Source organism: Pelecanus crispus, chromosome Z (genome assembly GCF_030463565.1).
Source record: "Pelecanus crispus isolate bPelCri1 chromosome Z, bPelCri1.pri, whole genome shotgun sequence".
NCBI lineage: Eukaryota > Metazoa > Chordata > Aves > Pelecaniformes > Pelecanidae > Pelecanus > Pelecanus crispus.
The window spans coordinates 29,146,281-29,168,570 of record NC_134676.1 but is presented as its reverse complement, the minus strand read 5'-3'; the positions used below and the strand labels follow the sequence as shown (position 1 = coordinate 29,168,570).

The window sequence follows — 22,290 nt, the reverse complement described above, 5'->3', positions numbered from 1 at the left end:
TTTTTATCTGAAAATGTAGCTGACGGATAAATTCTGCTTCTTTGGTTCCCCTGCACCTAACTGCCACATCTTTATACTGCTGTGAGGAGAGAAATTCCAGCAATGTCCTTCCTGTAGAGAGCCACAGGAAAGGGCATCCTCCACTGAGAGTAGATGGTGTTCTTTGATGCTGAGGCACTGAATCAGTGCATCTTCTGGCTGCCTGAGCCAAGTGCTTTTCCAGCATTGATCATTGTGAGTGCAACAGGAGGTAGCTGAGGGCCCCAGAGCACAGCCAAGGTCACCTCATCAGGGTTGGGCACTGGCCTGGCCCTCTGCCAGGGTCTGTGCCAGCTTTTGTTAGGACGGACTATGGGATGAATTTGGTTCCTGGCTACTTAAAAAAGGTCTAGCTCGAGTTAGCAATGTCTATGTGATGTAAGGATTAGAAGGATGAATGGGGAATGTGCTTTGCCTGCAGGATAGAAAATATTAATACAGTGTTCAATTTTGGTTGACAGAATCACTGACTAACCAGGACCAGCAGATCTGTAGTTATTTGGAAGAGAAGTTGCATATCTATGCAGAACTGGGAGATATGAGTGGGTTTGAGGATGTTCATGTAGAACCTCACCTCCTTATCAAACCTGATTCTGGAGAAACTCCACAGGCTGCTTCATTGCTGGCAGCAGCACTCAGAGAAGGTAAGTTTGCATGGGAAGAGTGGACTGGTGGCTCTTCACATGGGCAGATATTTCAAGGTAACAAAGTACATCTGCATTGCCTTGTGCTGCAGTTCCGTCAAGCTACAAGAACTAGCAGTGTCAAAACTTGGCAGAAGACATTGAAGAGAAGTCTCTCAAGTTTATAATTTTCAGATGCATGAGATGGTGCCTGCCAGATTGTAAGATAAGAGATATGTTTAGTGCATAACATCATAAGTAAGCAAGCAAGGACATGGTGTTAGGTTGCACTTGAGGATTGGTTCCTTAGCTGTCCTCCTTGCAGTACAGCCCTGTGGAGCAGATCACAGGGTGCAGTATGATATTGCATCTGGTCCCTGACCTTCATCTACCTCAGGTGATTTGTTGACAGATCAGAATCATGTAGGATCATACACAGGCCAAACTGCAGTTGATCTCGGCAGATATGCCAAGAAACACCTGCCAGAATTGCTGTAGGAGCTGTGTTTTTTCTGCATACTGTCTAACAGAGATGATAGCTTTGTGCTACCTACAGTGCTGTCCTCCAAAGGAAGGAAGGGAACGGTATTTGTGGATACCTTGCCTAGTTGGAAGTTCAGCTAAACTCCTGCTAAACTCAGCTGAAAGGAGTCCTGGTAAACTAAGCCATATCCAGCATGAACCATATGCTCTTTGAGAAGGACTACAAGATTTTAGCATCACATAGATTGAGAGCTGTGGGCTAATAACCACATTTCAACCAATAAAGCAGCAAAGGTTGGTCTCCATCATCATTATGAAGTCAGAGAGCATTTCATTGATAACATTGATAAAACTTGGGTAGGGAATGTAAGTCAGTGATGCAATAGCAAATGTCATTTTAGCTAAAAAGGCAACCTGTACTTACACATCTTATTCTGCCCACTTTTAATTTTCACTTTCTCCTATGCTAATGTTGATGTTGAAGAGTCCCGAAATCCAAGATACCTTCAGCACACTGTAAGGAATTTACGGTTGCTTACATGGTAGGCAATTTGTGTTGATCATTTTCCAGAACAGAAATACTAAGTCCCTGAGCTAATAGCAGACTCTATAGGAAGAAAGCATTGCTCACAGTAGAGAAGGATAGAATTAGGGCATGCTTAACCTAATTGGATATGCACAAATCGATGAGATGAGACAGGATAGATCCAAGGCTGCTTAGGGAGCTGGCCAATGTCATTATGAGGCTGCTTTCTATCATCTTTGAAAGGTCACAGTGATCAGGAGAGGTTTCTGATGACTTGATGAAGGCAAGCATCACACCCCTCTTCAAGAAGGAATATATAGGGATATGTAGGAAACTATAAAATAGTCAGCCTCACCACCATTTCTGAAGCGGTGATAGAGCAAATCCTCTTGGAAGACATTTCCAAGAACATGAAGGACAAGAAGGTGATTGGGAAGAGCTAGCATGGATTCATCAAGGGCAAATTGTGTCTGACCAACCTGATGGGTTTTATGATGAGAGGAGAGCAGTGCGTGTTGTTTACCTTGACAACTGCAAGGCCTTCAACACTGTCTGCACTGGCTGTAGTGTCCCTACAGCTGAACTGGTGCGATGCAGACTGCATAACTGGGTGGAAAATTAGCTGGACTGCTGGGCTGAAAGAATTGTGATCAGTGATATGATGTCCAGCTGGCAACTTGTTCTTAGGGGATTTCCTTAGGGATGGATCCTGAGACCAATACTGTTCAACATATTTATTGATTAAGTTAACCAAGGGATTGAATACACTCTTAGCAAATTCATGGCTGTCACCAAATGAGGCGGGGTGATCTGTGTGCTGGAGAGACCTCTACAGATTGGGAAAATGGGCTAAGAGAAACGACTAGAAGTTTGAAAAAGACAAATGCAAAGTCCTGCATCTGGGATGGGGTAATCCCGTTTGTTGGTACAGGCTGGACGCTGACTAGATAGGCAATAGCTTTGCAGAAGTGGACCTGGGAGTCCTACTTGATAGCAGGTTGACCATGAGGCAGCAATGTGCCCTTGTGGCAAAGAAGGCCAACTGCCTCCCAAACTGCTGCATTAGGAGGAGAGTTGCCAGCAGGTTGAGGGAGGTGATCCGTCCTCTAGTCGCCCGTGGTGAGTCCTATCTGGAGTGCCATGACCAGTGCTGGGCTTCCCTGGACAAGGGAGACATTGACAAACTGGAGCAAATCCAGTGAAGGGCACCAAGGTGACTAGGGAGCTGAGCACATGACTTCTGAGGAGAGGGTGAGTTGGTCTGTTCAGCCGTAGGAGAAGGCGGCTTGGTGGGACCTCATTGCTGTCCTCAGCTCCCTAACAGGAGATGCCAGATTTTTCACAGAGGCACATGGTAGTAGTACAAGAGGCAGCAGGCACAAGTTGGGACATGGGCAATTTATCAATTAAATGACAAGAAAAATAATATACTGTGAGGGTGGTCAAAAACTGGAACAGGTTGCCCGGAGAGGCTGTGGAGTCTCCATCTTTGGAGATGTTAAATGCTTGTCTGCGCAAAGCTCTGAGCAACCCAGTTTAGTTTGGCCAGCTTTGAGTAGGGTGTTGGGCTAGATGACCTCCGAAAGTCCCTTCCAACCTAAATTATTCTATGATTCTATGTCATTTATTTATGCATTAAGGAGCTATGTAAGGGGCCTCTGTAATTCTGCATGCTTTCCTCTCTAGTTGAAAGTCTCCATGTTGCTGTAATGACATCACAAGTGAGTGAAACAGACAGATCACCAGAGGGAAGTATTGAGGAATTAAGTGTGAAGCACAGATTTAGTGCTAATGAAATCTTGGAATCTGTTCCTGGTGGTGAGTAAAATGTGATGCTTTTACATATTCAGAGTGCTAAAATAATTGATACCAGATTGGTTTTTGGAAAGCTTTCTCAGTCTGTGGCAGAAGCAATAGAAAATAATGTAATAAAAGTTGTCTTTGGGCAAATGCTCAGACAGTATAAATTGTCATATAACTTAATTGAAGTAAATGGATGGTTTGCATCCACTGCACCTTTTCATAGCACATGCCTGCATTCAGCAATGTTGAGTCAGATTTGTGTATCTCCATATCCTTTCTCATCATTGTTGCTCAGCTCCACAGCAAATCTATATTGCAGTATAGGCCATTTCCCAAGTCAGGTAATTTTTGTCAGAAGGCTTGAAAACCAGGACTGACATTCCAATAATTTCAGCTGTAAAAGGTATAGCATGGATTTCTTGCAACAAAAATGCAAATAAAGTCCTATAAAAACCATTGCTGCAGAGCATTTTTAATGATATAGCTATACTTATCTCCAAACTTTTGTAAGTGAAACACTACCAATTTTTAAGATAGAAGAACTGGATTGTCCTACCTGTGCCATCCAGGCTTGCAAATTTGTTTTTCCCCAGCCTAGAAACCATTATGTAACTCGAAATTACATAAATCTCTATTTTCAGCATTCTGTGAGTAGCTGTAAAAAAAGTGTGCCCTTTGTTTCTCTAGTCAGAATATGCTTTGATACCTTTCTCTTGCGTTTTATTGGGGCTTTATTTGTTAGATGCAGAAATAAAAGAACTTGAAGAATCATCTGAAGTTGATCTCAGTGTTGAAAAGGAAATGGCAGGTGCCAATTTAGAGGATAAGGTATTGTAACTGATTTTTCTTCCTGTGTTGCACATAGCACTCTGGGTGCTGGGAATGTAAATGCTGTCCAAATTTTTATGGGGTATCTGAAGATTGTTGCAAAACACAAAGGACAGGATAGGCACATTTCACCCAAATCCAGATAATTCAATTTAACAGAGGTCACTGCAATTAATAATGAATTTTAAAAAAGCAATCATAAACAGTCCAAATGCAGAACAATTTTCCTCCCAGGCTTACAGACCAGTGGGTTGTAATAACAGCACACTATCTTTCTACCACTTCTATGGGCCACCTAGGAGCCTGGTTCTCTGCTGTCATCATTCAATACAACCATCTCCATGGAGCTGACAACAGTATTCCCTCTACTCCCTCCTATTCACAGGATGATGAAAGTCTTCTGCAATGACAGAGACCTCAGCTAATGCAAGGAAGACTTATGCATTGGAAGAAATTCATCCTGAAAACAAGCACATAAAATAGGATTGTCTTACACTAGCTTGCTTCAGAATTTTGAATTAAAACAGAATGGAGCAATTAGAGAATAGAAGAGAAACTGCCCGTTTTTCCAAGCCCTGTAATTCACAAGCAAATCTGGGGAAAAAGCAGAATCAAAAGTCAGTTCTGGGCAAAATTAGGAATAGCAGATTTCATGTAGCAGCAGAGTGTTAAAGTAAGAGCAGTATGAATTACTGTGTGAAAATAGACTGAATTGTAATTTTGGAGTCTTTAGGTGGAGAAGCAGGACCATGAAAGGAGTAAAGGGGAAAGACAAGACTAGAAGATACATGGAATGCAAAGTTTGCTAGAAAAGGAGATACTTGGTGTTAGCGTACTGTCTTTGCCTCAGAACTGAAAGACGGCTTGTGTGCCTGAAACCTTGGGGTTTTTTTTTCTTAGCTATTTCTCTAAGACTCTTGCTAATACACTAATCTCTCTATAACCTCAACCTCGCCTCATGTTCAGCTCTAGGTCATCTTACTTACCAGGCTGCTGTGTTAGAAGGGAGTAGGAAGAACAGTGTGTGTGGGAAAAATGGGATGAAAACAAAAGTCCAAATGAGGGAGCACAGAAGACAGGTGAGGGGAAATAAAATAACCTAACAGGGAATCTGATCTGCTCAGATCTAGCCCATTAAAAGTTCCAGTCGCTCCACATGAAAACATTGCCATTGGGGTTATAGACAAGACAGAGCCAGGCTTTTCTCAGAGGTCACAGCAAAAGGATCAGCATCCAAGGTTATGGGTTGCAGCAAGGGAAATTCTGACTATATGTAAGGAAAAAAACAGTCACCATGGGGGTGATCAAGCAGCAACAGGTTGTCCAGAGAGGTTGTGGGGTCTCCATCATTGGAGGTTTCTTGGATTTGACTGGAGAAAGCCCTGAGCAGACTCATCTAACTTTGAAATTAGTCTTGCCTTAAGGTGCAGCTGGGCTAGAGGGATCTACACCAAACTTCCACCCTAACTTATTGTTTTGGTCTGGCGTATTATTTGGGCAAGACTCGTGTCACCTCTTACCATGTCAGAATCAGATTTAACCAGGAGGTGGCAGAATGAGCAAACAAAAGAGGCAAGGCAAGGGCTTTCAGGAGCGGAGGATGCTCTCCTGCCTGCCTTGGGTCGCTGGGTGTGCAGTCCTGGGGTTGTGGGGGGGCAGCAGTGCACTCAGAGCAGCTAGCCTGGGAAACCAAGAGCCAGAAAGACTGAATGAAAGCCCCCAGCTCGGGCTTTAATTGCTGACCAAGTGTCAGAAGGAAGATCGTTGCCTGTGCAACACGTGGGGTCCCAAGCAGGCAGCAGTGGGCGTGGTCCCCATCTTGTTCCCCCCTGCTCCTGCCTTGTAATCACATCTCCGGGGGCGTTGTCTGAGGCAGGGTGCACGCAGCCTGCCCTGGGATCTGACTGTCCTGGGATCTGACTGTCCTCATCTCCACTGCTGCTCATGACTGTGAACCAAGGTGCTGCTCATGACTGTGAACCACTCTAGGGAAGAGTGGCAGGGAGGTGACGGTGGCCCACAACACAGGTTGAACAGCTGAATATATATATTGATTCAGACCTAGCCAGACTTACAGGGCTTGTGCTGAAACTGCAGGGGTGCAGCTACAATGCTGTTGTCACCCGGGCTAGATTGACTAAACCTGCCTTGGGCTTATTCCCCAGTGCTCAAGTGGTGCTGCAGTGAAGAGACCACAGGCGCTTGGGCTGGCCACTGGCTACCCCTTGGCTGTGCCAAAGCCAGTTAAGCCTTCAATCCCCCTGTACACCTCCTTTATTAAATTAAAAAGGGCTTTAAAAACTGAAAGAAACCCCACTCTTGTTCAGCATGCGGGCTGGCTCTCCTTTGTACACTCACTCTCCCTCACCCTGCCAGCATCTCCTTCTCCTCTCTCTCCCTCTTCTTCCTCCTTGCCCGGTGCTCATCTTGGCCGCCAGCAAAGGCAAAGTGGAGCTCCCTTGTGTCAGTCCTTGTGCTGCACAGAGACGTCTGTGCAAAGTCCTCTGCTTCGCACAGCAGAGCTGAGCAGTTATGTGGCTTGTGGGTACAGTGAGCAGCAGAGGAGGAAGTAAAGATGTGGATAGGGAATGGAGGGAAATACTGAAGGGGGATAATGAGAGAGAGAGAGGAGTGGAGGAAATGCTGCAGCTGGTGCTCCCTTTCCCCCTAGCTTGTCTGCTTTGAGCTGCGTTTCGGGGCCTAGCCTTTTTCACCTTCATTTTCAGTTATCACAGCCAAATGGAGCAGCTGCTTTGGTCTCTCTGGTGGAAAATGAGACACAGTAGAGAATTTAGGAGAATCAGAGAGAGCACAAATATTTCCCAAACCCTCCTCTGCTCCTCTGAAAGAAAAAATGAGAAAAATCATACAGGAAGTCCTTTCAGCATAGCCTCAGAAGGGATTGTGTTTTATTTCTCCACTGTTTCACCTTATCTTTCTCAGAGGAGCTGTTCTTCATGCTGAAGGGATTATGGGTGGCTTCACTCCATAAATTTAGAAAGCTGCTTAGGAAAAGGGAGCAGGGTGGAAAGTGTGAAGTGGCTGAACCTCGCTGCAGTGGACAATAGTAACCACACTGGTGCGTTTTGCAGAGTATAGTGGGCACGCACTCTTTGCTCAGCGCCTCACAGCACATCCAAGGTATCCGCTGTAACCCACTCATGTGACTTCTGCTAGCTTCTTGCTACATGAATATGTATTTTTGAAGAGTCTTGTGGTGTTTCATCCTACTATAGGTAATCTAAACTCACTGTGCTGTATGTACAGAAGTCTGGTTACTGTATTTCAAAACTGTCAAGTAAACAAAGAATGAATGGAAATGTCTTTTCTGTGTAGCATTAGTCACAAGAGGATTAAAATTGTGGATGAAATATTTTTGTTTTTACAGTTGTGCTTAGAACCTCTAGTGATTTCTACGGAAACTCCAGCATTGATGAATTATTAGTCTTCATAGGTTATTGCTTCTGTCTTTTTTCACATACCCACAAAAGATTTGATTCAGCACTGCATGTATTAGCAATATGAATGTCTCCACTAGTTTAAAAAAAAAATAAATTACCTAGATGATACAATTCTAAATTTAAAAACTACTTTTTAAAGCAACATGTGTTTATTTTAGGGAGGAAGTATGAGTTTCCCAGGATCTACAGGGACAGAGGTGAGTTTATTTAAACCCCAGACACACTGTAGTAACTATTTAGTTAACAGTGGTCAAACCTTTGAAAATCCTTGTCTTTTATTTTCTAGATTGTACAAGCAATCCAGAACTTAACCCGTCTCTTGTACAGCATACAGGTGACTACTCCACTGCTAACTTTGTAGAGTAATTAGTCTTAATAATTTACTTTTTAAGGTTTGTTTTCATCTTGCCCTACTTTTAGACATTATGTCAGTGGATACTTATCTCTACCGACTGTTGCGTGAGTTGTCATATAATATATATTTATTCTACATCAGTGGTAGGTTTATTTTAAGAACTGAATAATGCTTGCTTGCTTGGAGATCAATCCCTCCCAAAAAGGGACGTGTGTGCAGTCCAAAAATTTAGGGGGAAAGTAAAATGATGGCTCTAACTGAACTGATGTGATTTCATGTACAGATTTCTGAAACTATAGTTCAAAATACTGAAGAATTTTTAGTATTTTGTTTAGAATATTCTCCTGGCTACCAGTAAACAGTGTCTCTGCCACTTAGGTAGCAAACTCAACACATTTTAGATATTTCAATCTCAGTTAATTATTGTGTGTATTCCGTAGGGCCTTAGTCTGAAGGTTTTTGCCCCTCTCATGCTAAGTTTGAATGTTTTAACTTATTTTTTCTTATTTAGGTGCAGTTTTATAGTTTTATTTTAAAATGTTTTATTTGAGTATGTTTAATTTTTAGACCCTCTTGACATTAGCATATTTCATAATAATCCTGGAAACCTTGGGCTTAGAAGTGAAGTGGATTGAAGCAATAGAAAAGCAAAACAAAAAGCTTGTAATTCAGGAAAAACTTTTGAAAAATTGAAAAACAGATAGCTTAACACCAGAGGGGCAGTAAAGTAAGGCTTAGGATCATGCCTTAATTGTTCAGATCATGAATTGGCAGCACAGGTGCAGAGAAACAAGCAGAGGATCCTGTCCTGGCCCTGTTTACAAATCACTGGAACTGACCCAATACTGGAGGAAGAGCCAAGAAAAGTGGGAACTGCACATTGCATAAAGTTAAAACCTCTTTCTGGGTTGGATGGCATGGGGTAACGGGGCTGTGGGAATTCCATGGGAATGTCTGCTGAAGTAGATTCCCATGTCAGCTTTTGAAGATAGGCTGTGCAGTAAGTGCCTTAGCAGATCTAGGGCTTTCTTGCTTTTCTTTCTTCTTAATCCCAGCTATTTATTTTTATGTTATTGGAGGATGTCACAATCTTTAATGCAAATAACATCACGACATCCTTGTGAAGGATGGAATATAATGCTCTTGGTTTTAAAATAAACTATTGAAATATCAAAACCAAAGTCATTCTTACGCTGCAGATTTCTGCCGGCATAAATATCTTGGTCAGGTGCATGTAGCAGTATGGTCCTGATGACATGGCTATGTTGGCAGGTGCCTGTAGGACTGATGTTAGTAGGACTGTGCTGTTGCAGGTTGGCAAGGAGAGCCTTAGGGTTGGAGTGAGCTGTACTGGAGACAGTACAGTTTTATCTGTATAAGCCACATCTGTGTTAGTAATACTTTGTTGAGTGTAGCATTCCCAGTGCCTCAATGCCCTCTTTAACTATGAAAAATCATTTTTCCTTTGTGTCTTACATCCTTGGACATAACAGGACCCCAGCTGTAACTGAAGTGCATATGTGCAGATGTAATATAAACATATATAATAATACTAAGTGTAAACCAGAAGCCATGTTAAAAGTGCTTGCAATGCTTGAATGCTTTTAGAAGTATCTCTTGGTAAAGGCATGAACACAGAATTTTCTCTACTTGCATGAGGAATAGCCTCCAAAAAAGCATTAAGTGTTGATATTACCGGAGGTTGAAGCATTTTTATATAATGCCTCTATGTAAAAATACAGAAATGGGATAATGCTAATATTTAAACATTTGTGTCTGATTTTATTGTGGTGTCTAGGCAGCACTAGCTATCCAGGACAGCCACAGAGAGCTCCATAGGTTACTCCTGCAAGAGAATGAGAAGACCAGTCGGGGCCATGGTGCTCGGCTAAACCTCCTTCTGGAACAAGAAAAGTACCGGAATCTGGAAAAACAAAGGGTGGAGCTGGCCAACATACACAAACTGAAGCAGCAGTTTCAGCAAGAGCAGCAGCGGTGGCTCCGTGAATGTGACCAGCGGCAGCGGGAGCAGGAGGTGAGGGAGGGCCAGCTGGGACAGCGGGAGAGGGAATGCGGATGCCAGGAGGAGCTGCTGGAGAGGAGCCGACAGGGACTGGTGCTGCAGCTGCAGGAGTACCAGCAGAACCTGGAGAGGCTCCAGGAGGGCCAGAAAATGGTGGAGAGAGAACGAGAGAGTGTGAAAATGCAGAAGAAGCTCCTCTGGCACTGGAAGCATGGTCAACAAAGTAGCCTGTTGTCATCCACAGAGAGCTATGAGGTGTGTGGTTCCCCACTGTAATTATATCCATGACTGCAGACCTAGAGACTTTCCTTGACGAATAGACTAGTACGTCTGGGTTTTGTTGGCTGGTAACATAACGAGTGAGCATGTGGGAAGCTGAGGTTCAGGCATAGAATCATATCCAATGGCTTTGTCGAACCTCATGAAGTTTAACCAGGGGAAGTGCAAAGTCCTGCCCTCGGGAAGGAACATCCCAATGCACTGATATATGCTGGGGGCCACCCATGTGGAAAGCAGCTTTCCAGAAAAGGACCTGTGGGGCCTGATGGACACCAGGCTGAACATAAGCCAGCAATGTGCCCTGGCCACAAAGAAGGCTAATAGTCTCCTGGACTGCATTAGGCAAGGTATTGCTAGTAGGTCAAGGGAGGTGATCCTTCCCCTCTACTGTGGCCACACCTGGAGTACTATGTCCAGTTCTGGCTCCCCAGTACAAGAGAGACATAGAGCTATGGGGTGGCGGGGTGTGGAGTGGGGATAGAGGGGGTGGGGTGGGTGTCCAGTGAAGGGCCACAAAGATGTTTGAGGGACTGGAGCATCTCTCCTGTGGGGAAAGGCTGGGACTGTTCAGCCTGGAAGAGAAAAGGCTCAAGGGGATTCTTATTAATGTATATAAATACCTAAATGGAGGGTCTAAAGAGGATGGAGCCAGGCTGTCTTCAGTGGTGCCCAGTCACAGCACCAGAGGCAATGGGCACAAACAGAAACACAGGAGGTTCCCTCTGAACATCAGGAAACACTTTTTTTCCTGTGAGGGTGACCAAGCACTGGCACAGGTTGCCCAGGGAGGTTGTGGAGTCTCCTTCCTTGTTGATATTCAAAAGCTGTCTGGACATGGTCCTGGGCAACTGGCTCTGGGTGGCCCTGCTTGAGCAGAGGGGTTGGACCAGATGACCTCCAGAGGTCCCTTCCAATCTCAACCATTCTGTGATTTTAAGCTGGGTGCCCTACAGAAGCCAGCTCAGACTGACGGGTATTAAACTGAGATGGAAATTGTAAGTGTGAGAATCTGTGTTTTATTCTGCTTTGCTGCTGTGTTTGCAAGAAAGATTGTGTCTCCTGCCTCTTGTAGCTAAATTATTGTAATGGTTGAGGCGTATAAAGCTTTTAAAGTCTTTGGCTGCTGTCATTGTTCCTGGACAACAGCACTGTCTCCATTGAGGAACAGTGGCTGCTCCAGGAGTGGGAAACACCAGGCTCCTGTGAACCCTACCTGTCAGGCCCTGCTGTCCTGCTCCCCTGAAACAAGCAGCTCCTTAGGGGAAGAAGTTGGTGGCTCCATCCCTGACAGTATAATTCTTTGGAAATGGTCATTATTAGGGGATGCAATTTAAAGTGGCTCTGAAGCTACTTAAGCATTTAATACTAAAAATGATCACGTTTTTGTTGAGGGTGAAGGATAGAGGCTGACTCTGAACTCCACTGTCTAGGTGCTCACCTGCCAGGTGGGACCTGGTCTCTAGTCCCTGCCTCATTGGGTACGGACTTGATTTCCATTACTGCTCTCTAACGCACCTGAAAATCAAAACATTTTGCTGGCTTTTGTGTATATTGGAAGCTCACTGACCCAAACAGCTTCTTTTTTCCTCAGGTTTTCATTTTCACAAGAAAATCTGTAGAGCCTTTCTTCAGGCCATCACCTCCCTAGTTTTTCAGCTGGCAACTGACCCATAACGGGCAGTGACCATTCAGCGTCTAAGCCTGTGTCTGCATGAGGTGGTGGAGGATTGGCCTCTGACCTCCCCCTTTTCATCCAGCTTTTGTGAACACCGTGTGAACATGACTTATCCGTATATGCTTGCCCAGCCCAAACAACGAAGGCACTTCTTACTAGTATAGCTTGCAGTACAATTTTGACTTGTTTGGCAGTGCTTAAGAAGTGATTGATAAAGCCAAAACTGAACTTGCCCGTCAGTTTTAATGGATGGGACTTCTGAAATCTTTTGGGGAGAGGAAGTTGAAGGGCGATAGCCTGATGCAGGGATGGCCAGGATCGCACAGGCAGAGAGGCAAAATAATGAAATGCTCAGTGTCAAAAAGAAGTAGTTCGTAATCTGTTATTTCATGTGTAATACTAGTTGTATTTTTATTTCAAGTAAACTACATGGCTTTGTATGCATTCCAGGTCTTGGGATCATCGTTGTCCTCTGTTTTCCACTATCATACTCCTTGCAGCAGCAGAGTTGGCTGAGTGGTTGCCAGTCAGCCAGTATTCCCAGCCCAGTGTTTTTGTCATTACACTGAACCTTTTTTTTTTTTTTTGATGGCTTTTTGGATGTTTTTTGGATGTTTTGGATGGCCAAACGTTGCGGTATTTCACACTACTGCTCCTGTTTTTTTTGTGAGCTTGGCCTTGATAAACAGCTGCAGGCAGGGAGTCTTTGCAGGAGTTGGATTTTCAGCCCCTGTGAGCCATGCCTGCTTGCTGAATGCTGTTTGCCATCCCCAATTTGACTGCTGTAGTTCTTTCTCTATGATTACCTCTCTATGTGTTACTTTTGGATTGCAATGTACACAGATTTACATATGTGAAGTGGTACCTCGTTGAGCCATGGGGCAAAATATTAACCCCCTGAAAGGAGTCAGCAGAGCTCAGTGCATCCCAGGTAGTGGCCCTTCATTATTTGCTATTTTGTGATAAATAGTGAGGTTTCCTGTGTTTTGAGGGGAGCTAAGGCAAAATGTACTACGTTATTGCTGTTTATTCCTATACATGCATCCAATTTAACATGTTTTGAGGTTAACTTCTGGGAAATTAGGTGACTGTTTGCTATGAATCCCCATTCTGTCTGGCAGTTAATTTTTTGTGTCCTGGTAAAAGGATTCTTCAGAATGATGCTTGTAGTCTATGGTTTAGTTTTAGGTAGTCCTGCAAGGAGCAGGGAGTTGGACTTGATGACCCTTATGGCTCACTTCCAACTCAAGATACTCTGTGAATCTATGATTCTGGTGCTGGACAAAGGTGAAAATGCTGTTCTCTGGTTTTTTTTCCCCCCTTCTGCAGATAATGGGACATAATCAATCGGACAGCTTACATGGCGAAAACACGTTCTACTTAAATGAAGCTGTAGTGTGTGTGTCTCTAAGCAGTCTCAACAGATCAGATTCTTCTCTCATTTATGAGGATGGTGTGCATGGGCTGAACATCTCAAATTCTGATATAGCAAGGACTAGTGAAAATCAGGTGGACCTCAAAATGGACACTTCTTGTCAGCCATCGTTAACCAGTGCCCTGTGGAAATCCACTGGTCCTTACCAGCAGATGTCTTTTTCCTGCAAAAACAACAAGGATGCCTTTAATAATGGTAATTAACGCTTCATTTAATTAACAAGTAGTATGGGCAGTTTGCCACCTCTCAGAACAAATAGTCTTAGGAATGAAGACAGCTTGATAGCGGTGGAAGCAATAGATTTTGCTAAAACAATTGCATTCTGCTTTGCAAGCTTGTTGAGGGCAGGTGAGAAAATAAGCAGAAGAGAAATACAGAAAACTTACAAAAAAAACCACAAAACCCCTGTTTGTGTCTGTGTAACAGTACTCAGAATGTTGTTCTCTCCAAATCCTTTCCCAATGCTTTTTGACTCGGGGTTTTTTTTTGTGAACTGAAGTCACTCTTGCTGTTCCAAGTGCATTTTATTGGCTGTTTTAGACCATACATGCATTACTTGGTGATTTCTAGTTAGAATAGCTTTTGATTTACCATCTTAAAATGATAATCAGTGGTCAAACACCCTCTTCTTTCTTCATTGAGAATGAAATGAAAATATCTTCAAAGACTCTGTAGTTGTGGAAAGAAAATTACATCACTTCTAAGGGATAATATAATCTTTGACAATAAGTTTCCATGTTAGTAAAAACAGCTCTTACTACATTACCTTTCTTTATTCTTGTATTTTACCAGAACCCCCAAAGATATGTAGATTATATGGCAGTTATTGATGGTGGCTACCAAAATGAGTGGAAGAGGCCACCTATCTGAGCACTGCATTCCACTGAAAATTCCCTGAAGGACTTAAAAACATGCTAACAAGAAACTAAACTATGTGGGGTTTATTTCTCATGTTGCACAGTGCTAGTTTTGATCTGAGTTGGTGTTTTCATTCTTTCATTATTGTGCGAGTTGTAGAGCAGCATGTAAAAACACAACAGCTTGAGGTCTTAGGGGACAACGGTGCGCTTTTGGTGTAGTAGATGAAGTAATCTGGTGGAATTTTCCTGCACAGTTGTGAAATTTAGGTGAGACAGGGCAAGTCAGCACTGCAACAGTGCCCAAGCTCCCATGTTTCTGCAGCTGGCAGTGCAGGGTGACTTCTGTCCTCCCACTAGCTGCATGCAGGTCAGGTCACAGCAAAGACCAGTGGGCAGCAGGATCAGAAATTGAAAACATACACAGGTACAATGGTTTTTAATTGTCTTAAGTCAAATCTGCAAGTTGTTCAAATAAAAGAGTCCTTGATTAAGGAACTTGCTCCTTAGTACTGCTTGTAATGTATTAAACAGGCATCCACTACAGCCTTACTAGTCATTGGTACATGGATTGCCAAAATAGCATTTTATAATCAAAGGTAGGGCAGGCTAGTCTCATCACCACAATCAGCAAACCAAGCTGATTAGTAAAAGAGATTAATATTTCTAAAAATGCCTAAATAATTAGCCTGGTGAAACTTGTTCTAGTTTGACTGAAGTTGTCATTTTAGTAATAGGTTAGCTACGCTAGTGCAAATTTGAAAGGGAACACATATGTGGGTTTAAACCTCTCAAAAGTGGATTAGCTTGCACTGGCAAATGTTCAGATGCAAGCTAACCAGGATACTTTCTGTTGAGCCCACATGAGAGTGTCTGGTTTAATTAAACTGGCTTGTACCAGTTTAATTGCACTGATTCTAAGATAAGCTAGTGGAGCTTCTGTATGTAAAGATGCCCTTCACCCACAACAGGCCAGCTTTGCGTTCAGCTGCTGTTACTGCCTCTTGTGTAGACATTGTTATCTTGCTCTGGTAACAGGGCACCAGTGCAGTCCCAGCAGCTTGGGGACCAGCACTGGCTACGAAGCCTGCCCAAGAGGTAGAGTAACAGGCTAGTATAAGTCTCTCTGGCTAAGTCGTGTCTGTAAAACCTGCAGTTACTGCCTTGATTGATTCACAGGGTGCCTTTGGCAAAGCAGTGCAGCAAATCCTTGCAGCATCCTGATGAGGCAGATGGTGCGATGAAGCCCCCAGCATGTTGCTTCGAGCAGGCAGGGCTGGGAGCCTCCCCTCAGAAAGATGTGCCATCACATTCCACAGTCGCATTTGTAATTCGGAGGGTGACAAGTATTTTGTGCCCTGATCGTGCAGTGCATGAATCTGCATGATTTAGACTTGCTTCTGTCATGCATCAGGTGCCACTATGGTGAGTGGGGAATGAGAAGAACGCTAAACTTCTCCCTGAAAGACAGATGGCATCCAAAGCCCTAGCAAATGGCTCTACACATGGAAATGAAGTAAATCACTTGTTCCTGAGCAATGTGAATCAAGCTGAGCCATACGAATGTTTCATACAAGGGAGCTGATTTCCTTTTTGTTGTTTTTTTTTTTTTTTCCTGTGCTTTTTCCCTAGAGAGTCTAGCAAAGTTTAAGAAGATCTCTGACCTTGTGCCTCCATTTCCTGACACCTCTGCAGGATATAGTCATTTCCGATCACTGTGAAGGAAAACTAACAGAGATGCAATGAGGGAAAGGCTAGAAAAAAATTGGAAGTTAGCTGAAACTTTTAATATTTTCATGTGGATGAATGTTTCATGACATTTTCCTGCATTTTTCAACAAGTTCTATGTATAAAGCCTCATAATAATTTTGAAAAAACATCCTAAATAATAAGTCAAAATAGAACTAAGAAACAAATACTGAGTATGGTTTACTGGAAATAGCCATGCACCAGATGCATATATGGCCAGATATTGCATATAGTAAGTTTTGTGTATAGACAAAAGGAATTTCTTGGTTTTGATTAATTTTCCTAGAATTATTAGGCAACCTGTAAGAAGTCTGGTCTGTCAAAAACACCTTAAATTATTTAATGAGAAGCACCACCTGAACATGTTGTCAAGGAGTTAATCATGCTGCATTCTACCATATGTTAAGTACTATGCAATTTAGCTTCATAAATATACTCAAATGGAAATGGCTACATTCCTCTAGTGCATAATTTTCCATTCATATTTTCTAAGGTAAGACATGTGTCTCTTCACATAGCTAGCATCATGATTATATATCATTGTTTTATGTGTATGGGAGGGAACTTTACTGAAGACCTTGGGGCAAGTTCCCACAAAGCTGAAACTGGCACAAGTACACTCACTAGAAAAGGTGTGTCAGTCAACAGGAGGAAAACATGATTGAAAGAAAAATCTGTTAATGCTTTACACTAATGTTTATGAAATTATCTGCATGAAAGAAGACAAGTACTTTGGCTAATTAGGAATCAGGGGAAGTATAGGTTTTGTGTCAGACTAGACTGAGAATTGAATAAATTACTCTTGCATTTAATTGACATGTCAGGTTAACTAGCCGAAGTGATGCCTAAGGATTTACCTATGGATTCACCTCTTTGATTTCAGGACTCAGTGCAAATTTAATTCTTTTAAGCTTTGAAGTGAACAGCATTGTTTGCTGGTACTGCCTTTCATTTTTTTAATTCAGATGTAGCTGCAGAAATAGAGCTGAAAAGTGATAGATCTGGAAAACTGCATGGAAATTTGATTGTGGGAGTTTTTTTCCCTCCAGACATTTGCAGTGCTAGTATGAAGGATCTTTATGCATGATGTAGTGAAAAATATAGTTTAAATCTTTATGGGGAACATAGAAAAACCTGTGATCTCCATAAACAGCTAGATGCAAAAACAGGGAGCAAAAATAGGGTTCTATATGAGTAATGTGATTTTAATCTTTTTTAAAGGACAGAAATGTACATATATGCATATAAGCAAATGACATAGTTTGTTTTTGGCAAAATAATCAATTTATAGTGGTTTTCAGCAAAGAAAGTGGTTTCTAGAGATGTAAAATATTTAATTTGCAATAGAAAAAGCAAAAGACCCAGGAACAATGTGTATGATCCTATAACTCTGGTTTTTTTCCTTATTCTTTATAAGAAATCCCCTTCCTATTCCTTAAGGCAGATTGTGCTAATGGTGACTGTTCTATTGAACCTGTTTTTAAAACAGGTTCAGATCAGATTAATTTGTTTTAGTTTCCCATTGGTAATTGAGATGAGTTTTAGAACAACATGTTGTTTTTTGGCTACCTTAAAATCGATCATGGCCTAATGACATTGTATAAAAGTACCTGCATATGTTTGCATCAAGGAGGTTGAGAATGGTGCTATATGGGACTGGCTCTTTTCTCATATTTGTGTAAGATGAATTTGTTGCAGTCAGAAGAGGTATACAGTGTAAAGCTGATGCAAGTGTGATAAAAACCAAGTGAAATACACTTTGCACTACAGTGTTAAAAAGCCATCTGAAGACATACAAGTTGTTTCCCTGTGGTTCCAAGTCAGCACAGGATTTTGGCAAAGGGCAAAGCTCAGTAACTCAGGACCTTATTCAAATAAGCATAGCTACTGCTGTCAGTGCTGGAGGTGGTTAATGGGATCACATATTGAGGACTTTGTTGAATAAGATTGCTTTCATCACTTGAAACCTGTTAAATAATGACTAGCTCCCACAAAAAAATCCTCACAGTTCTGCAAATGTGACTGTTGTGAGACAATTTCTGTACTGTTCCTGCTGTATAAATGCCTTCTGAGTACACCTGACGAGCTCATCTTCTGACCTGGAACATAGTTGTGCCCTGTACAGCACACACTTTACATGTCTCCTGTTTAAACAGCATCCTTCATAGCCAACGGGAGGCCAACTCCATACCACCTGTGGAATGGCATGTGAAGATGCTTTTCTGCCCATTTTGAGCTTTTCTGGTGCGTTTCACAATATTTTTAATAGTGCCATTTTTTCACTATTTGCCCTGCACAGTGAGCGAATTCTTTCTGTTGTTCTTTCACTTGAGAAAGAGAGAAGGAGGGAAATCTTTTAAAAGTAAAGGATGGCATGACTGTGGAGCTCCTGGTTTGTCAGGGAGCCTCCTGAGCAGATGTGATATATCGAGCTACTTCAAACTTTTTGTCTTTTTTTATTGAGTAGATGCCAAGTTGAGAACATGCAATTAATTCCAAATTGCACTTTCTGTGTTCAACATATCCCTTCTACTCTTAGCATGGATGGCTGCATAGGTGAACACAGAGCCCATTCAGTGCTGAGCATAATTTATGAGAATAAAATGAAATGGAAAGATATAAGAATATGAAGTTGAGTAACATCAGCACCTGCATCTCCCAAGTTCAAAATTGCATCGATTTATTAGAACAAGTAAGATCTTACTTTTAATTCTGCAACAGATAATAGCAAATTTGCCTCCTTTCCATACCGCAGAACACTGAGTTTCATGCTCTGCTGTAAGATATCAGTGTCTGTGGGATACTTGGTGGAAGTGAATCACAGGGGAAGTATTTTTTTCCTCTTGGGAATAACACTGCCATTTGTTTAAAGCAGATGGCAAAAGGGATCAAATCACATGGCAGTGTGATACCAAAGTGAAAAATATGTCGTTATATGTCATCTGCAATTAGTATATTTCAAGTAACACTTACTTTTCAGCTCTGCAGTGCTAGGGCTTTTTAGTTCTGTTACTAATTTTCTCATCTCAAAATTCTCAAAATACTTTTTCTCATTTCTGAATATAACCACAGTAGATGCAGCCGTATTACATAATCTTTTAATTAAGGCAGTTAATGATGTTCTGGTTTTATTTTGTACGCTAACATAAGCATGCAATTTACTGTGTAAAGCCTGTCTGATTTTATTCTTTCTAATATCTTCTCATTTAGAACTTACTCATTAGGAGGGATGTTTAAAACAGTGCACATCTTTAAGGTGATGAATGGAATGAAGAGATTGTCCATCCCTGTCTTTTGAGGTACCACTGGTGTTGGTGTAAATCTGCACACCATTCTCAGGGTTTCATTGCCTGCAGACCTCTTAAACAATGACAGGATGATGGCCAAATCTTTCTCATTTTCCTTATATTTACAGTTCCAGCAACTTCAGTGCAGTGTTTTTTGAAGTCAGTGGAATTACTGGCATCAATGAAACTGGAATGCTTTGGACCATATCTCTTACATGCAGGTTTATTCTTTACTTAGGTAATGTTGTTCGATACATACGGGTTTCAGGGAATTAGAAGGAGGGAAAGGAGCATGTTTCAAAGCAGGAGACCCTGGGCAGGGGGTCTTTTGCCAGACAGCTGGTTTGTAGGGAAGCAGCTCCAGCTCAGGGTTGTGCAGAGCTGTGACTTTGGCAGCAAGTCCTCAGGGAAAGAGGTGATCTCTCAGGAAAAGCAGTCACAAAACAAGAGTCTTGCTAATTGTTGTTTGATGTCAGGAAGATACCTTGGGAGGTCTGTGTTTTCCTCAGGTAATGTGATCTGTGGGTGGAGACCTGGTTGCGTGCCCTGCTTTAGTACATTAAAAATGTTTTGTATATGTTTTGTAATGGAGGTAGAGCCTGAAATAGATGCACAAGTATGAATAAATAATGCATCCTAATGGCTGGGAGAAGCCGTTTATGGATGATCAAATTTTGCAAGATACTGAGTATGCAAACACGCCCTGTAAAATCATGTAGCTGAATCACCAAGTGTATCTGTCTGGCTTATTTTGAAAAGTACAATCTCATTTTAATTATTTTGTATAATGCTTTACATATTCGAGGAAATGGCCTGTAGCATGTTGTGTAAAAGTAATGAAGTCTTAGTAATATGAAACCTCCTCAGCAGCACCTGCTGTTAAATATTTATTGAGAAACTGGGGAAGATTGTCTGTCTGTCTTTTACTGGCATTCATCACAGGAGCACCCAATTGCTTTCCACATAAATTATATTGGTCATAGCCAAACTGCTAGAGGAGATTTCATGGAGTATCTTGTTCTGCCTCCCCAGATGCTATAGAAAACTTTCCTTTGGGTGTAAAGTTTTGGTGGGGCAGTAGAGGGGAGGAGCTTTGGTGCTGGTATGGAAGTAGTTTTTAGTTTAAATAAATAGGAAGACTTCCAGCAGTCACCTGCTGAGATTCCTTGAGTGTCCCTTGGAAGTTTGATCTAGAGCTGGAACATAAATAGTACCAAAATGAATGTGATTTGGCTGTATTTGTTTAGGGTCTGCCATAGAAAAATCAAAGAAACCTGTGTGTCTTTAAAAGTCATTGAATATATTCCATGTTAAAGAATACATGACAGATAGGGAAACCAGTATATTTGGCAAGGATGAAAAGTTGTGGCTTTTTTTTTTTTAATTGAGGTTGAGAGTTGCAGGATAGTTGTTGCTGACAGCAAGAACTGCAGAGAAGCTTTCTCCTATGCAGAGGAACTTGCCATTACAGCACAGTGGCAACGGGAAGGGGGTGAAGGTCCTTAGAAAGACTTCTGTGTTAAACACAGGCAGTTTTGAACTGAAGGTGAAAATGAATGCAGGAGGGTGTTTTAAAGCATAGTATCACTTTTTTTCTGCCGTGGGGAAGCGGCCAACTCTCTGGAGTGGTGGGATAGGACCGCGGCAGAGCTGTGGTGCATGAAGCAAGGGGGTGGGAAGGCACTGGAGAGAGTCAGACCAAAGCAGAGCTGGAGTCTACAGAGGTGCAGCTGTGGGACTAGAGACAAAGAAAACTTGTAGTAAAGGCAAGGTAGATGGAAGTGGTGATGAATTCAGACTTAAGGGTAAGACCAGTGTTGCCCATAGCGGACAGAAGTGGGAGCAGAAGAAAGGGAAGTGGATCCGAGTACGTTCCGTGCACTCAAGGAAGGCACTTGGCTGAAGGGATGAAGGCACATGCTTATTTGATAATTGTGCTTTTTTCTGCCTTTGATGTACAGTTTTCCCTTTAGCTTTTATGCAAACTGTTTTCACAGCAGTTATATGTTCACAGAGCGTTTAACAAACAAAAAGGGCACCCATTTCAAAATATTCAATCACTGTTCACAGAGCATTTAGCAAACAATTAAAAAGGGCACCCATTTCAAAATATTTGATCACACCCTGAAACTTCCTGTGCTTGTAATGCAAACCTTGAAGAATGTGCAGCTTTTCAATGTTTGCTGAGGTTTTTCTAATGACTGCAAGAAGCAAACATCAGTGCATAGACTTCCTGCCAGCCTGACTAAAAATGGATAAAAATGGCTGTGCTAATACTCAAACTGCAGTCAAAAACTAGTGAGTACTTCCCTGTGTTTTGAACTTAGGGGAGACCAAGTATCTCTGTGACTATCAGATAAGAGGCTTCTCTCAGATGCTTACTCTTACAGTAATGCCCATATTTTTTCCTGCATTAATCAATAAGCAGCAGCTTCTATTGAAGGGTAAGATTAGCATGTAATTGATTTGAAACAGGTGCTTTGCCTTAATTTTTGCTTCTGCAGCAATTCTGTATATTGGCTTAGTATTCCTCTGCCACTTACTTCCAGTTTTGATCTTGTCAGCTTTTATGAGAAAGAAGTGATGGATCCGGTCTGTTGTTGGGGAACTACCAAATGAAACTGAGGTAATTAGGAAGAGACTTGAGAGTGTTTTATAAATGACCTCCCCCGTTCCGGCTTTTGTAAGAGAGTTGTGCCCTTCTGCTACTCAGGAAAATATTTGACAAAGTCCAGAGCATGCTCCTTTGTGTTGCACCTGAAAGATTGTCCAAAAGCTGGGGACAAAACTAGTTGTTTGCCATAGACTTTGATTTAATGTTTATTTCAAAGCAAAATTGTAGTTAAAAAAACCCCAAACCGTCCACA

General features: G+C 42.1%; 1 protein-coding gene across 1 annotated transcript in view; it reads left to right on the top strand.

Moving 5' to 3' along the window:
* Positions 1 to 22,290, top strand: part of ARHGEF28 (Rho guanine nucleotide exchange factor 28) — a 62,370-nt gene that overhangs the window by 31,711 nt on the left and 8,369 nt on the right. Inside the window, exons 21-27 of the mRNA XM_075726134.1 lie at positions 501 to 683; positions 3,358 to 3,489; positions 4,217 to 4,302; positions 7,922 to 7,960; positions 8,050 to 8,097; positions 9,917 to 10,396; positions 13,425 to 13,725. Coding sequence (XP_075582249.1) covers positions 501 to 683; positions 3,358 to 3,489; positions 4,217 to 4,302; positions 7,922 to 7,960; positions 8,050 to 8,097; positions 9,917 to 10,396; positions 13,425 to 13,725 — 1,269 coding nt within the window. The remainder of the gene's footprint in view (positions 1 to 500; positions 684 to 3,357; positions 3,490 to 4,216; positions 4,303 to 7,921; positions 7,961 to 8,049; positions 8,098 to 9,916; positions 10,397 to 13,424; positions 13,726 to 22,290) is intronic.